At 41.2% G+C, this 16,015-nt stretch overlaps 1 protein-coding gene across 5 annotated transcripts in view; it reads left to right on the top strand.

Moving 5' to 3' along the window:
* The window catches only part of COL14A1 (collagen type XIV alpha 1 chain), a 187,387-nt gene that overhangs the window by 154,699 nt on the left and 16,673 nt on the right, over positions 1–16,015 (top strand). For all 5 annotated transcript variants that reach the window (XM_014580808.4, XM_006137507.5, XM_014580806.4 and 2 more), the window contains 5 exons: positions 6,098–6,151; positions 9,894–9,965; positions 13,890–13,925; positions 14,342–14,408; positions 15,513–15,701. In XM_014580808.4, coding sequence (XP_014436294.3) covers positions 6,098–6,151; positions 9,894–9,965; positions 13,890–13,925; positions 14,342–14,408; positions 15,513–15,701 — 418 coding nt within the window. The remainder of the gene's footprint in view (positions 1–6,097; positions 6,152–9,893; positions 9,966–13,889; positions 13,926–14,341; positions 14,409–15,512; positions 15,702–16,015) is intronic.

Here is a 16,015-nt window from a genome sequence, read left to right as displayed (position 1 = left end):
TTGTATAATAGTCTCTTTATCAAAGCTTCCTTCTGTAAGCCAACCTCTGAAACAGTTTTTGAGCCTATACTCTAAAACTAAAATTATATTAGAATTGATGTTTTCCATATTATTCTTAGCTTGGCCATCACTTTTTTTAAATGTTAATTAATAATTAAAATGACTGAGGCATAATGAACCTGATTCATCAAAGCACTTGCAAAATTCTAATGGGACATTTTGCTGAATCATTGCTGGTATGACGTTAATTCTAAAATGTCCGTAAAAAATGTTTTCCCTTTGGGTTCACTTTTATTTCCTTTCTGCTTTGTCTTGCTTTCTAATACTCAAAGCTTCTAATCATTATTTATCGGAGTCTCTGATTTTGCTTCCTTTTCTACACTTATTTTATTTTTTTATTCAGTACTACAATTTTTTTTTATTCAAAACTTTTTCCCCTGGGTTGTTGGGTTTTTAATCCTTGGTTTGCTTATCTAAGGTCTTTTAAAATTATATATACTATTTCTTTCCTATTCATAGCTTTCAGTAGTTTCCTTTTAAAAGAAAAAATTAGAGTATATTCCTCGAATCAGGTGTATAAAATATGAACAGAAATCAATTTCATAATGGACTGACTGTTCATGCACTGACATGAGATTAAAATTCATTTTAAAGGCTGGAACAGAGTTAAAGATCTGTTTTCTGTTAATAAAACAAACTCTGAGCCTCCATGATAGATTTTTAAACAAATCTGATATCTGGACTAAATCTGAATTTCAGATTAATTCTGAGAACAATCCCCTCGCTCACCTTTAGTCCTCCAGTTATAAATGAAGAAATAAAGATGTTGGGAAAGGCGACATAGCTTCTGCCTGTTTTATTCTTGGTGATGTGATCATTGTGAAAATGTTCAAGGATTAAGGAACCTTTCGCTGCCTCCCTCTCCACCTATAGTTGCCCATACTAGAGTGATTATTCTAGGACTGGCAATGTGTGCTGCTTTTACAGTCACTCTCCTGGACATGGCTATGTCATGCACAAAGGGACTAGGTTGAATTGTGCAGGACTGCATGCTTGAATTGAGATTAAAGTGCTGGTGAGCCCCCCTCACACAAATATATTCCAGTTGGACTCCCCTGTCCTTTCAATTCTTCCTTTTCTGCCAGAGATATGAAGTTAAGAGCAAGACTGTGATTAGTCCTTGTGCAGGTGTGCAAGCAGAAAAAGAAAGGCGCTTTCTTTTCCCATGTTCCTCATGGCCTCTGCACAAAGTCCAGTCATACTTACAGTACTTACTCTCTCCTGAGAGATGCAAGCCACCCTGGAGAGGGCAGAGCTAGTAGCCAAAGGAGGAGTAAGGTCAGAAAGTACCATTCTAAGGGATGCTGCACTAGGTATGTCTCTCCTGCATGCAAGATATTAGAGGAGAGACTGTGCCTCCTCTATCCTCCCATTCCTCAGCTCATTTGAGTAATTCCCTACCCTCAAATATCTGTGATTTTGTCATCACTCATTGTTCCTTGGTGGCTTTTTTATATTCCCCTCCCCCCCCCCTTCCCCTTTTCTTCTGGTCTCCTTCTACACACCAGACTTCTCTTGGGCAGAGAAACAAGAACAACCTTCTGGTCTTGGGATTTCAGCCAAGTATGATTTGGCAGATAGGCATATAGCCTTGGACAGAGGCAACTGCTTTATTGCATGCACTTCACCTTGTTGCTGCTGAGCACCAGGTGGCCAAGAAGATGAGATGTGATGTCTGGTAATGACCTTCCTTGGAGCTGCTCCATGGCTGTCTTAGTAGCTCAGGAACAGGTGGGAGGGCAGCTTTACCTTGCTTGCCAGAATTAGCCCAGCTGGGAAAGTGTATTTAACCCTTCAGGTCCTTTAAAGCTTTCTCATCTGGGCCATGGTGGCACACTTCTACCAGCTCCACTCTGTGTGTGGAACAGAAAACGATGATTGGTAAGGTAGCAAATTTTTATTTTCAAGACAAGTTTTAGCAGCAGACTATAAACAATGGAGGAAAACATTCAGGTGATTAGCAAAGTATACCATGCAAGGCCTTCTGCATTTTAAACTATGAAAAATAAAAGAGAAACTTGCTGCCTATTAGCTCTTCGAGGGGATGATACAAATATATTCCCTTTCACCTGTAGTGCTGCAAAGGAGGGGGGATATTAAGCGGGTGTTACTGTGTTTAAGTGCTGTGAAGCAGAACTGGTCTAGTTTGGCTCACACTGTTGACTTTCCAAATGTTGCCATTACAGTCAATGAAGGATGTGTATTCTGAGCAGCAAAAGATTCCAGAAATCACTTCACTAGTCCTTTCCTGGATTAGCTTTATTTAACCAGAACAACACTGAGCCCTTTTATGAATCACCTCACAGATGCAGATTGACATTACTGAGGTAGTCTGTAGTAAAAGCTGCCCTCGCTATAAGTCCAAGATACACTCCAAAAAACTTGACTTATAGTGAAACAACTTAAAGTGGGGAATTTGTTCCCCACGACTGACTTCCATTTACACAATTATTTTTTTTTGCATGACGTAAGAGCGGGGAATGAGAGGACTTATAATTCATCAGTTCCTACAAGTGTCAATGACTTTAGTGTGGGATGAATGTATACTGGGGTGACTTATAATGGGGATGCCCTTATTTTACTGAATTAACTGGGTAGTCGTAGGCCTGCCACAGTTACTGTGAATTAGCACAAGGGTAAAAACTAATGCAAAATAACTTCAAAAATCTTTGAAATTGGTGAAATTTGAGAAGGGACAAGTGCTAGCTTTTCAGCTTTTGATCTGGCAAAAATAATTATTTGACGCCTCAATCATATGGGCACTGAGTTTCAGTTTATTCTACGTATTCAGACAAGCCTGCCATTAGACACTATTCTGCAGCCTTTGCTCAGACACACATAGCAGTTTTGCGTGAGTAAATATTGTGATGGGGCTCACTAATTCTAACTACTGTAATTCAGTGAGAATTTTGCCTGCATGAAGGACTCTATAGTTTGCTGTTAGAGTGAAAATCACCCTTCCGCTGAGGGCAAAAAAAAAAAAAAAAGAAAGTGCTAAGCCCCATGTATGTTCAAAGTGTGAAATCTTGGCTCCTTTGAATTCTGTGGCAAAACTCGCAACACATGTAATTCCCTGGGATTAGAATGCTACCCACAGTCTTAAGTGAGATTTAAGTCTTATTCTGCCCTCTGCACATGGGTGAATTTAATTCCTAATGCAGCATTTTACCCCCAAATACATCATTGACATTGATTCTCCAGCAGGGGCGCCAACAGACTTGCTGGGTCCCTGAGCAAGATGGCAGAGAGTGGCTCCGCACTCCCAGAAAGAGAGGTGCCTAGGGTGGTGGGCAAGACTGGTGGACGGCCAGCCCTCAGGGCCTCCCAGAGTGCACTGCAGCCCCCTGTCCCCACAGACAACCCTTAGAACCTCAGTAGCGGCAGCTGGGAGCCCCGGGCCCTGTAGTTTCCCCCTTTGCTCCCTGCCCCCCCATTGATGGACATGTTCCCCATACATAATTTGAGTTCCACAGCAGAATACAGGGGTGAAAATAACTTAGAATTTCTTACAGGTACTGTCCTATTGCAATCCGGGTCCCTGCCAGCTCTTTAAATAGCTCTCTGCTGGCTCAGCTAGCTCTTGCCGGAGCTGTGCACCAGGGCACATCCCCTTACCTGCACCTCTGGCAAAATATGCCCTGAACTCAATCAGTCCCACAAAATAATGATGGTAAGTTTTGATTGGCAGTTAACTCTAAACTTCTCTACAGTTGGGGGTAATTTTGAAATGTAGACATTGAGGGTATGTCTAGACTACAGGCTTTTGTCGACAGATGCTCTGTTGACAGAGACTGTTGACAAAGCTTCTGTCGACAAAGAGCGTCTACAGTACAGCCAGTTCTGTCGACAAAGCAAGTCGCTTTGTCGACATGAGAGTGTAGACGCAAAGGACAGTGTAGATGCAATAACGCCTTCTGTCGACAGAACTCTGTCAACAAAAGGCATTATTCCTTGTAAAATGAGGTTTACCACTGTCGACAAAACTGCCGAGTTCTGTCGACGTTATATCGACAGAACTTGGCAGTAGTGTAGACGCAGGTATAGTTTTGTTGACAAAAGTGAACTTTTGTCGACAAAACCCTGTAGTCTAGACACACCCTTAGTGTGGATTGAGCTCTCCTACATGCATGTAAATTTGAAATATCTGGTTCCTGGACACATGAGTATGTGGAACAAATTCAGAAAAGGTTTACTAAATATGACCACATTTGAAATATAATGCTATATTTCCATGTAAGTCCAAAAGATGGCACTATTTAAGTTAAAATGTTAAATAAGAACTCAATAAAACAATGCATAGTGTCCCAGTGTTTTACTGTTCTGAGTACCATTCTGTGAGCTCACATTGTTTTTACTGACTCCAAATTAGTGGCATAAGCAGCCCATAGAAATACATTTCCATTTTTTTCCAGCAATTCCTCCAGTTCACTGCCACCTCATCCTGGATATGTTCAGAATTAGTCTAAAACACATAGCTGCTGCCAGATCATCTGAAAAAATGACTAATCCTTATGGTAGCATAAACAAACACCCCGGTATATATCTTTAACTTGTAGGTTAGTACAAAGAATATTCACCACCATCCTGCTCCTTGAGACAGACCTGTTTGACTTAATTTATATTATAAACAGCAGCTTTCACACCTAACAAATACAGTAGGAGACCATTTTAAATGGCCAAGAGATACAGAAACGGAGCCAAGAGAAATGCACCTTAAGGAGATGGAAGGAGACATTCTCCAGTAGCGAAGACTAAGAAGCATTGCTCAGCAGGAATAAATGAAGTGTAATTAAAAACATTACACTCAAAGAAAAAACAGCATTTCTAAGCTGACTGTTAGTTCCTGCCATTTTACTGGCAGGGTGGGAAGGAAACTGTGGCAGTTTTTACACTTGTAGCATGGACACTCTGACCCTTGGACAGACTTCCAATATTTTGGATGAAATTGTGGCCTCGTATAAATCAATATTGATTTAAAATTAGCTAAAATTATTTATTTAGTATTTATATAGACTTGAAAAGTAGATTCAGGTAGATTGGCATTTATTTCACTGTAACATCACCATTCCTTTTTTTCTTTAGTTCTTATAATTGCTTCTAGTAGTTTATCACCTAGCCATTGCTAAAATCCTCAGACTTTAAGTGGTAGAGAAGGGAAAGAAGAAAAGCTGCGTTATGTGATTTATTTTTTTAAGGTTGGATACAATATATTGTAACTTGTTAGGGTTGGAAGCCTTTTGGTGGACAAATATAAATGCTTTCAGAATCAGTAAATTTTTCTAAATACTGGTTCTGTATTCATTATCAGAACAGTTGATGAGGTTATGATTTAGAGTAAGTTAATGAAAAATGTGCTACATGTTTAATATGCATAAGTATCCTTTCCTCTTCTACATTTGTACACTTTCTGTCATGAGTTGTTTGCTTTGTAATACGGAGGGCAATTTTAGTCTTTGTCTCTGAATCAGGGGGGTTCTTAAATGTGTAATTTCATGCACATAAGTAAGCCTGATGAAATCTCATTAAACAGCTTCCTGAATCAGGGCCTCTGTGGTATCTAATAAAGCTATGCACTATTTCTGGACAATGAAATTTCCTTCTGATAATGCACTCATCATTAAGTCAGTGGGCATAGTCATATGAATAACAATCTGTGTGAAGAAGAGTTGTAGGACTGGGCTCCAGTTTAGGTATCTCTAATAAGAGTTTTCAGAATGCTCTTTTGTGAATTTTAAGCAATCTTTCTCATCCACCTAGTTATAGAAATCCACCCCTTTGCAGAGCTCCAGCCCATTTTATCCCACTTAAATTTTTCTTTCTTTCTTTCTTTCTTTCTTTCTTTCTTTCTTTCTTTCTTTCTTTCTTTCTTTCTTTCTTTCTTTCTTTCTTTCTTTCTTTCTTTCTTTCTTTCTTTCTTTCTTTCTTTCTTTCTTTCTTTCTTTCTTTCTTTCTTTCTTTCTTTCTTTCTCAAAATCTTGGCATGTCTAACTCTTCTAAGAAGTTTACTGATTAATTTGCATGTGCTCCTCTTCCTCAGGGTCTGCCTGGCAAAGACGGACCCACAGGGCCCCAAGGTCCTCCTGGGCCAGTGGTAAGTACTATATGTGTGGGATTCATTACTGTATATGTTGGGGTCTTTTCAGGATTGTAGGTGTCTGCTCTGTGCCAGCTGGGGCTAAATAGCTGATTGCACTGCAGATTAGAACTCTGATTAATCATGAGCTTGGCAGAGAGCTGACCATGCTGTGCCAGTTCTTTGGGTTCTTACCTTGGCAACGTCTACACTGCAGTGCTATTTTGGGATACTGGAGGTATCCCAAAATAGCTATTCTGTGTCTTTTGAGCGTGCCCATTATTTGAAATATAACTGGCTCGCTATTCCGATGTCCCTCTAAACCTCATCCCACGAGGACTAAGGGACATTTTGGAATAGCGATTTATTTAGAAATAAGTGCTGTGTAGACAGTGCCAAATCTTGAAATAAGCTATTTCAAAATAACATCAAAATAAGTTACACAGTTTGCGTAGCTCCAATTGTATATCTTATTTCGACCTACGGTGCAGTGTATCTTTATCACCTTGAGAGATAAAGATTCCCCCATGGCAAGAGGGATTGAGTCACTCAATAAATAGACTGCCATCTTGTGGTAAGTAAAATAGCAGCATTGTGTAGGGTGAAGTAATACCCCTTGGCATTGAGATGAGGCAGAGACTCTCCTCTTGTGGGAAGGTCCAGTCTGGATTTGTTCTCTGACCTGAGCCACAAGAGTTCATTGCCCCGGTCATGCAGCTGAAGCTCTGTAGAATGTATTCAGACATATCACAAAACAATTGAGAGAATCTAGAGGCCAGAGTCTGGCTTTTGTGGACGCAGTGCACATTCATCTGAGGAGAAAATTTTGTCTCGTGAGTTATAAATCTGCCTCTTATTTAGAAGTGACATATTTACCAGTGAGATTTGTATCTGGGTTGTAGAGAACTGTGGGCCAATTTTTCTGTGGTCGTTTTAAATATTCTCTAATTGTCAGATTCTGCCAGCTTAACTCATGTTGTGTATTACTGTCTTTGCAAGAAGGGCACATAAAATCAGTGGGTCAGGTACTACACAATGTGATAAAAGTTGGCAAAATCTGACTTTAAAGTTGTTGCTATTAACACTGAATAGGATAGAAATCTCTATGCACCTTAGGCATTCACAATCTGTGGTTTGAATTCTTTATTTGAAGGCTTGTACCACTGAGAAATGTGCAAGGGCTTTTACTTTATTATTTTACTAGAAGATTTACCCAGCATTGCTCAGGTCCTTAACTCAATTTTTGTTTTTTGGAAAATAAAACGAAAATATATATGTCTATTTGAATTTCATTGCTCTGGGGTTGGCCTGGGGATGCAGGCTTCCCCAGAGAGAGAAGACTACCCCAGCTATCTCTGGTCGCAGCAGCTTGGAGAGCACCTCTCCATGGCTACTGTAGCTCCAGCAGGCACAGCCAGGGGCGGGATGCATGTCCTTCAGCTGGGGTAGGTCCAGTTCATCTTTTCCCTGCACTCCCCAGCCAGAGTAAGGAATGCAGCAAACTTCACTTTCCCCGCTCCTGGACAAAGGGGAATGGCCAGCTATATTCCTGCATGAATTGGGGTGGGGGCCTCAGCCTCCGCTCCCACACATCCTAAAGTGACTGGGGTTTGGGAGGCTTGGGGCTGAGGTTTGTTTGCCCCCATGCACTCCCAGTCATCCCCTTTCACCTGTCTGGTGATTCTGTCTTTTTTCTGTATGGTTTTATGAGAAGCAATCCCATCCCAGGCAGATCCCATTTTCCTGGCATGACCAAACCTTTGTGTTGCTTTAAGTTATGATAAAAGGAAGCTGTATTTTGAATGTGGTGGTTCTATCTTTTACCATTTAGGAGTTCTTGAACCATCAGACAGACAGACAAACTCTCTCAAATATATAGTAGATTAAAACTGGCCGAAATTAGGACATAAAACAATCTATTATTTACATGGTAGTGACAAAAAAGTAAAATATTTAGAAAGTAAAAGTACACCTGCTATCTTTTGGGTTTCTCCTCCCACCTTCATTCCTTGGCTACTTTTACTGTCATTACCACTTTGTTTTTCACTCCTGTAAGATACCAATCTGAAGTAACTAAAGGTTTTAAGTTTAACTAAAGGAAGGAAATTGTGAATTGATGCTACCATTATGTTGAGACATACAAAGTACCCACCTGCCTTTCATTAAAATGCATAACTATTATTAAAAATTAGTTCCAATTCACAAGACATGAGCATGCTAAAAAGTACTAGTCCTTCTCCAGGTTATTGCAGCAATCAGCTAATAAGCATAGGCCAGTAGCATTGTGATCAGATGAGAATCCAAAAGGAAAGAGGCAATGAACCTAATCTATTTGGGAAATTTAATCTGAGGATTTATATGGGTGCTCTGGTGCGATAGCCACAAGAAGTGCCATGGTAGTAGAGCAGATATGGTTACCCTATATATGGAGGGATGGCATGGGGGCATAGGTGGGGCAGGGAAAGAAGTAAGGCCAAAGGATCCATTGCTGTGGAAATCCTTCAACGATTCCAGAACATTAAGTTGCAGTATGTTCCACATGGTTGGTTCATAATCTTGCAGCAGTCTGGGGAGGGGCAGATTCTTTTTTTTTTTTGTTCAGCAGCTCCCTGATTACTCAGGCCAAGTGCTGGGTTGAGATTTGATGCTGAAGTCGATGGGAGGTTTGGCTGATTATGGATTATAGGATTGAGCCCTCCTTCGTGAAATTATGTAACCACATTGAAAAAAAGAATGTTACTAGCTGAATAACAGCAATAGTGTCCTTTCATGCTATTTCCATAATCTACTGTATATTTTAGAGAGTTTGTCTGTCTGTCTGTTTGTTCAAGAACTCCTCCTAAACAGTAAGAGTTAGGCCCACCAAATTTGGCATGAAGCTTCCTTTTACCATAACTTAAAGCAAGCTCAGGGTTTGGTTGTGCCAGGACAATGGGATGTGTATGGAATACAATTGTTTTACATCAAATGGAAAGGGAGGGGTATAACCACAAGAGAGCAGCTGCTGGTCAACATCATGGTACCTGCCAACTGGGCAGCCTGAGCAGCACCCCACCCCCCAAGGAGAAGCTGGTGGACAGGCCGCATGTCCCCCCAACACTATGCCAACCCTAGGGAGAAGTTGGTGGGCAGGCCATGTAGCCCCCGCCACCCCAGGATGGTCCCAGACCCGGGCTACACTGGGTAAGTCTTCTAGTTCTAAATAAATAAGTACTGCTTAGCATCTGTTTCTTTACCTATTTGCAGCACTATGCTGACATTAACTAATGCATTACATGAATTGATATTCATCACTGTGCAAAGATCATCTAGATCAGCTACAATTTAATTCTTATTCGCCTACCTGTGCCTATTGAGTGGGTTCTCCAAATAGTGTTGGGTTCTCCAAACTGTTTCAATTTCATGGGGAATTGAAGAGGGAGGCTATCTGCTGGCAGTCTTAATTCACAATTTTTTTTAATTTGTACATTAATCTTTTTTCTGGTCTTTAATAAGGATTATTAATTTGGAATTCATTTATATTTTCATGGTTGTGTTTTAAAGGAAAACACAATAGAAATAAATGCTTTATCTTATGGCTTCAGAAATCAGAAGGGAATTCAGTCTCACTTTTCAAATTACCAGTGCACCCTTGTGGAACTATTGCAGCTAGGATACTGCCCATACAGTAAAAAAATCGTGTTTAAGGTTTTTTTTGTCAAAAACTCATTGATGTTGGATGTTACAGTTATAACTGTTTGCTTTCTCTTTTTCCATATAGGGAATACCTGGTGCTCCTGGTGTTCCAGGTGTTATGGGAAACACTGGGCCACAAGGTGGAGTTGGACCCCCTGTAAGTAAGCCAACATCCTAATATATTAGCAATGCTGTGCTATTCAATTCTAATCTTCACTATTATCCATAACAAAGAGCTACAAAGAGTAGTGGTCCATTTGCTCATGAAACCTTCACACTCATTGCAATTAATGACTAAAGAAAACATCCCACTGTTGGTTTACTTTAGTTTTTGTTTAGTTTTTGGCCCGACTTAAAATACTGGGCAGAAATATATGCAGGAAAGTATCAAGAAAAGACTTTGTTTTTAAGGGTTAAAAGCATACAGGACAGGAATTCATATTCTGAGTGTAGCTGATTAATTGTCTTTCCCTTCCAAATTGCACTAAGGAAAATAAAATGTGCTGCTTTCTTAGACTTGACATTTTCCACAAAGATGGCACTTTTTCAAAATGGCCTGATTCTGATCTTATTTATACTGGTTTTAAACAGCGTAATGCTGTTGACTTCTGTGAGTGTCTCCTTGATTTACATGGGAGTGAATGACATCAGAATCAGGTACACATTTAAAATGTAATTGCAAGCCTCAATTACAGAAAGTTTTCCCATTGATGTCAGTGGGCCTTTAATTCTGCTCAGGATCTAATGCTAAATTTTTCTGTCATTTAAATGTCAAGATTCTTTATACATCAAAGAAAATATTTTAAGTAAAAAACCCCCTATAAAATGATGGTATAAATTCCACACCAGTGACAATTTTGCAGTTTTTCAGTTGATCTTTTTTGGTGTAACTATTCAGCTAAATATTTTGAGTTAATAAATTATGTATTTAACATTTTGCTTCCTTATGTAGCCTGCTTAAGAATACTTTTTCATAGATCATGATGTATGTCATAATCTTATGTTTCAAACAGTATTTGAATCTGATATTGTCCAGCTGCTCGTCTGGCTTGTTTGTAGAATAATGTTAGATTTTTTTTTTTCAAACATCCATTTGCTTCAGTGATTTATACGAACAGAAGCATTTGAAATATTTGGCTGAATCAGACTATATTGACTGATGATAAAATATAAGCAAAGATCATAGACTAACTCTCTCTTCATCATACTCAACCAGTATAATAATTAAGTGCCCAGTGAAGAGATTTAGTGAGATTTAAAACTTGTCGGGAACTTAAGTAATGACAATAGTATGGGCACATGAGCTGGAAATTTGTCTAAAGTGTAGAGTCTGAGGGTCATGTGAGGCCCTGAAGTCTTGGCAATATTGGAAAAACAAACTGGAGAGGTCAAAAATTGCTGAAAAACAGAATTACACCCACCTGAACTACACAATGGCTAGGATCAAAAGCAGGTACATTTCTACCCGTGCAGTAGATTTCAGCTCCACTGCTGTTAGCCTGCATTTTATTTCAGAGATAGCCCAGGCTACAGAATACAGTTCGAGGAGGAAGATGAACTTAGCAGCAAGGGAACATAAGTCCCTCTATGTTTCCATAATACTTTGTTATCCTATTGGCTACAGTAGCTCTCAATATTTAGGGGTTTGTTTTCACTTACCAGGAGATCGACACTGTGGAGATTTATCTCCTGGAATTTGATTTAGTGGGTCTAGTAAAATTCCAGGTCACAATTCCAGGCTTTGGTGAGGCCACATCTGGAGTACTGTGTCCAGTTCTGGGCCTCCCACTACAAAAAGGATGCGGACGCATTGGAGAGGGTCCAGCGGAGGGCAACCAAAATGATTAGGGGTCTGGAGCATATGACCTACGAAGAGAGGCTGAGGGACTTGGGTCTGTTTAGTCTGCAGAAGCGAAGAGTGAGGGGGGACTTGATAGCAGCCTTCAACTTCCTGAAGGGAGGTTCCAAAGAGGATGGAGAGAGGCTGTTCTCAGTAGTAACAGATGGCAGAACAAGGAGCAATGGTCTCAAGTTGTGGTGGGAGAGGTCCAGATTGGATATTAGGAAAAACTATTTTACTAGGAGGGTAGTGAAGCATTGGAATGGGTTACCTAGGGAAGTAGTGGAGTCTCCATCCCTAGAGGTGTTTAAGTCTCGGCTTGACAAAGCCCTGGCTGGGTTGATTTAGATGGGATTGGTCCTGCCTAGAGCGGAGGGCTGGACTTGACGACCTTCTGAGGTCTCTTCCAGTTCTATGATTCTATGATAAGGGGATGGTTGGATGAAATAACATGATCTTGGTAACTAATTGACCATTCATTATAGGGAACTTTCTGGGTGTCTGGCTGGTGAGTCTTGCCCACATGCTCAGGGTTTAGCTGATCGCCATATTTGGGGTCAGGAAGGAATTTTCCTCCAGGGTAGATTGGCAGAGGCCCTGGAGGTTTTTCGCCTTCCTCTGTAGCATTGGGCACAGATCACAGCTGAAGGACTCTCTGCATGTTGGGGCCTTCAAAGTATTTGAAGGCTTCAATATCTGAGACATAGGTGAGAGGATTATTCTAAGAGGGGTGGGCGAGATTCTGTGGCCTGCACTGTGCAGGGGGTCAGACTAGATGATCATAATGGTCCCTTCTGACCTTAAAGTCTATGAGTCTATGAGAACAGGTGTACGCTAAGGCTGCCTTCTTTCTCCATTACTCTTCCTGATTGTCTTACACTGGGTCACAAAAACAGCATATGCTGACTCAGGAAGGGGACTCCAGTGGACTCAAACTAGGAAACATGATGATCTAGAGTTTGCAGATGACTTAACCCTGCTCGCAGATAAATTAGAGCACATGCAAGAGAAGAGTACCTACAGGAAAAAGCAGAGGGAGTGGGCCTCAAGATTAGTCAAGAGAAGACCAAGTTGATGCACATTAACAACAGAGGAAGGTGAAGCAGTGCAAGAGGTTGACCAGTTTGTGTACTTGGGGAGTGTTATCAGCAAGAATGGGGTAACTGAAGAGGACATCAGTGCAAAAATACGAAAGGCGCAACAAGCCTTTGCCATACTACAACCAATCTGGGGTACAAGAGCCATTTCAACAAGAAGCAAACTACGCATTTTCACTTCTAATGTGAAATCAGTGCTGCTGTATGGCTTGGAGGTGTGGCACGTTGTCCAGAGCAACACTAAGAATTCAGACGCTCAATAAATGCCTTAGACAGATTCTCCAGCTAAAGTGATATGATAGAGTGCCAAATGAAACCTTGTGGGACCAAAACAAATCAGAAACCAATGGAGGTTCAGATTAAGAAGAGAAAATGGTGATGGGCAGGCCACATCCTGCATAAGAACTGTGAGGAATGTATCATGAGACAAACGTTGGAATGGAATCCAAAGGGAAAGAGGAAAAGGGGACATTCCAAACAAACATGGCGATGAAGATTCCTGGACGAAGAAAAAACAGCTGACTTAATGTGGGATCAAATCAAGACTATCGCTAAGGATCGCAAGAGATGGAGAGTGACTGCGGAGGCCCTATGCTCCATTAGGAGCCCAAAGGATAAATGATGATGAAATTGACTGCTGCTGGCATCCCCATTGACTCCAGTATTCCACCAAGTTGCAAGGAGTAAGGAAGGTAGATGGGAGAGTTTCTTCCATCGTCCTCCTACAGCGGGGGCAATGTGGAACAACCTAAGGTATGTTGACTCCAGCTACAGTATTCATGTTGTTGGAACTACATGTCTTAGGTTGACTTTATCCCTTAGTGTACACCTGGCCTAGGAAGGATGAGTCCTCCCAGACTCGGGACCAGAAATGAGGAACAGATAAGTGGGAAAAGAGAAAACAGCTGGGAAAAGTAACCATCAGATACTTGGTCACGTAGAAGAGAAATACTGAGTATTGAAAAGGAAAGAGCATGTTTAAGAGAACATTGCTGGCCATTCGCCAGGTTATACAGGATTTCAAAACTCAGTTTTTACTTTCCTTACTTTTACTGTAATGCTCACATATTTGGAGATGCAAACATAAAGTGCTTGGAGCTAGAGAGAAATGTGAGAATTAACTTTGTGTTTAATCTTTCAACAGGGTGCTCCTGGTGTAAAGGGAGAAAGGGGTGAGCGGGTAAGTACTCTATTTAACAGCCACAAGTAAATGTCAATTTGATTTTTGTCCCATAACCCCTCGACTCTAGTTATTTACACTTCCCTCACTCTTAGTCATGGATGAGTTTAGATCTAATCCGACAAACTTTTCCTTTTCACTGATCTCCATCCCTCTCTCTAAATATTAATAAAAATTTAACAAGAAAGTAACATGATGTGTATGCACCAGTGAGCATATCCCAGGATCTTTTTTTGTTTGTTGTATGGAAACAGGAATTTTTTATTTCCCGTTCTTGTCACAAAATCCTTGTGCCTCATTTTCCTCAATTGCAACATAGAGAGACCATAAAGACATACCTCCCACAGGTGCTCTGTGCTCATTCAAGACAAAAGTGCTCTAAGAGCAGTGTGCTGCTGTGTTTTGTTGTTATCCAGGGTGATGTTCAGTCCCAGACAATGGTGCGTGCAGTTGCTCGTCAGGTGTGTGAACAGATCATCCAAAGTAAGTAGATCAATATACTTTATGTTCAAATTTTTGGTGTTTTAAAAGCCACTGAACTGACAATATCTTCCCCTTAACAGAGCATTCCCTAGGCAACTGAATACCTACCCTCCCACATCATATCCCCTATACCACCAAACGATACCTCACCTCTAACAGCTTATTCCTTAACCTCTGAACAGTACCTACTGTCCAACACAGGAACCCCTACACCACTGAACAGTACTTACCTTCTAAGAGTATTGTTTACTGCAGGCCACCAAACGGTACTACTCTCGAACAGCATATCCACTGGGCCACCAAACAGTTCTAACAGCATGTGTCCAAGGCCATTGAACAGTGTGTAGCTTCTAACAGAGTATTTCCTAAATCACCAAATAGTACCTACCCTCTAGCAGTGTATACTGAATACCACCAAACTGTACCTATCCTCTGTGAGTGTATATTGTTTACCACGAAACAGTACCTACCTTCTGGCAGCATGTACACTCGGCCACTGAACAGTAGCTACCTTCTAACAGAGTATTTTCTAAACCACTGAAGAGTGCCTGCACTCTATGGGTATGTCTACACTACCACCCTAGTTCAAACTAGGGTGGTAGTTTAGAAACCCTAAGAGTGTGTACCCACAGCCACCAAACAGTGCTTGCCCTCTGGGCTACCTAAGGGTATGTCTGCATTACAGAGGAGGATCAAAGCTGCTGCTGTTAATCTTCCAGGCTTTGAATTAGCGGTCTAGTTAAGACAGCTAATTTGAAGTAAGAGGGGCAGTCCAGTTGATGCCAGTAACCATGCTTTCATGAGGAGTAAGGGAAATCAAAGGGAGAGTATTCTTCCTTCAACTTCCTGCAGTGTAGAGAGCACCAAAAGCTGAGTTAAGGTACTTTGACTTCAGGATAGACATACCCTAAGAGTATACACACTCTACTTCTCCAGCCATAGAGACACACTTTATCATCACCACATCTAGCATACATCATAGACCACAGTCTGAACTTCTTCCCCTTCCAGTGGCCCTTTTCCCAACCTACCCCTTCAAACACCCCTGGGCCAGATTTTCCATTTTGTCTTAAATTTGGTGGAATCTTTCCCTCCCACACACAGGTCACATGGCTAGATATAATTCACTTCTGAACCAGATTCCAAGTCAGTCTGACTCCACACGAACTATCCCTGGACCTCCTGGTGAACCAGGTCGACCTGGATCTCCTGGGCCGCAGGGAGAACAAGGAGCATCAGGAAGACCTGGATTTCCCGGCAATCCTGGCCAGCCAGGAAGACCAGGAGAAAGAGGTGGGCTGAATACATGCTGCTATCGTATGATTGCATTGCTGACCTGACTTAATTTTATCATGTGAATGTAGTTTTCTGGTCCCAAGGTGCAATGTTGGGGTTATACTGCAAGATATGGGGACTGCTAGTCACCAAGTTAATGCAACTTTTACAGCATGGCTGTATCTACATTGGCATCCCTTTCTGGAAAAGGGATGCTAATGAGACACTTTGGAATAGCAAAATCCGGGGGGTATTTAAATATCCCCCGAGGTATTTGCATTTACATGGCTACCGCTTTTTTCCGGCTTGGGGATAAGCCGGAGAAAAGCGCC

Source organism: Pelodiscus sinensis, chromosome 2 (assembly GCF_052426305.1).
Source record: "Pelodiscus sinensis isolate ZL-2025 chromosome 2, ASM5242630v1, whole genome shotgun sequence".
Lineage (NCBI taxonomy): Eukaryota > Metazoa > Chordata > Testudines > Trionychidae > Pelodiscus > Pelodiscus sinensis.
This window is presented reverse-complemented; position numbering and strand designations above follow the sequence as displayed.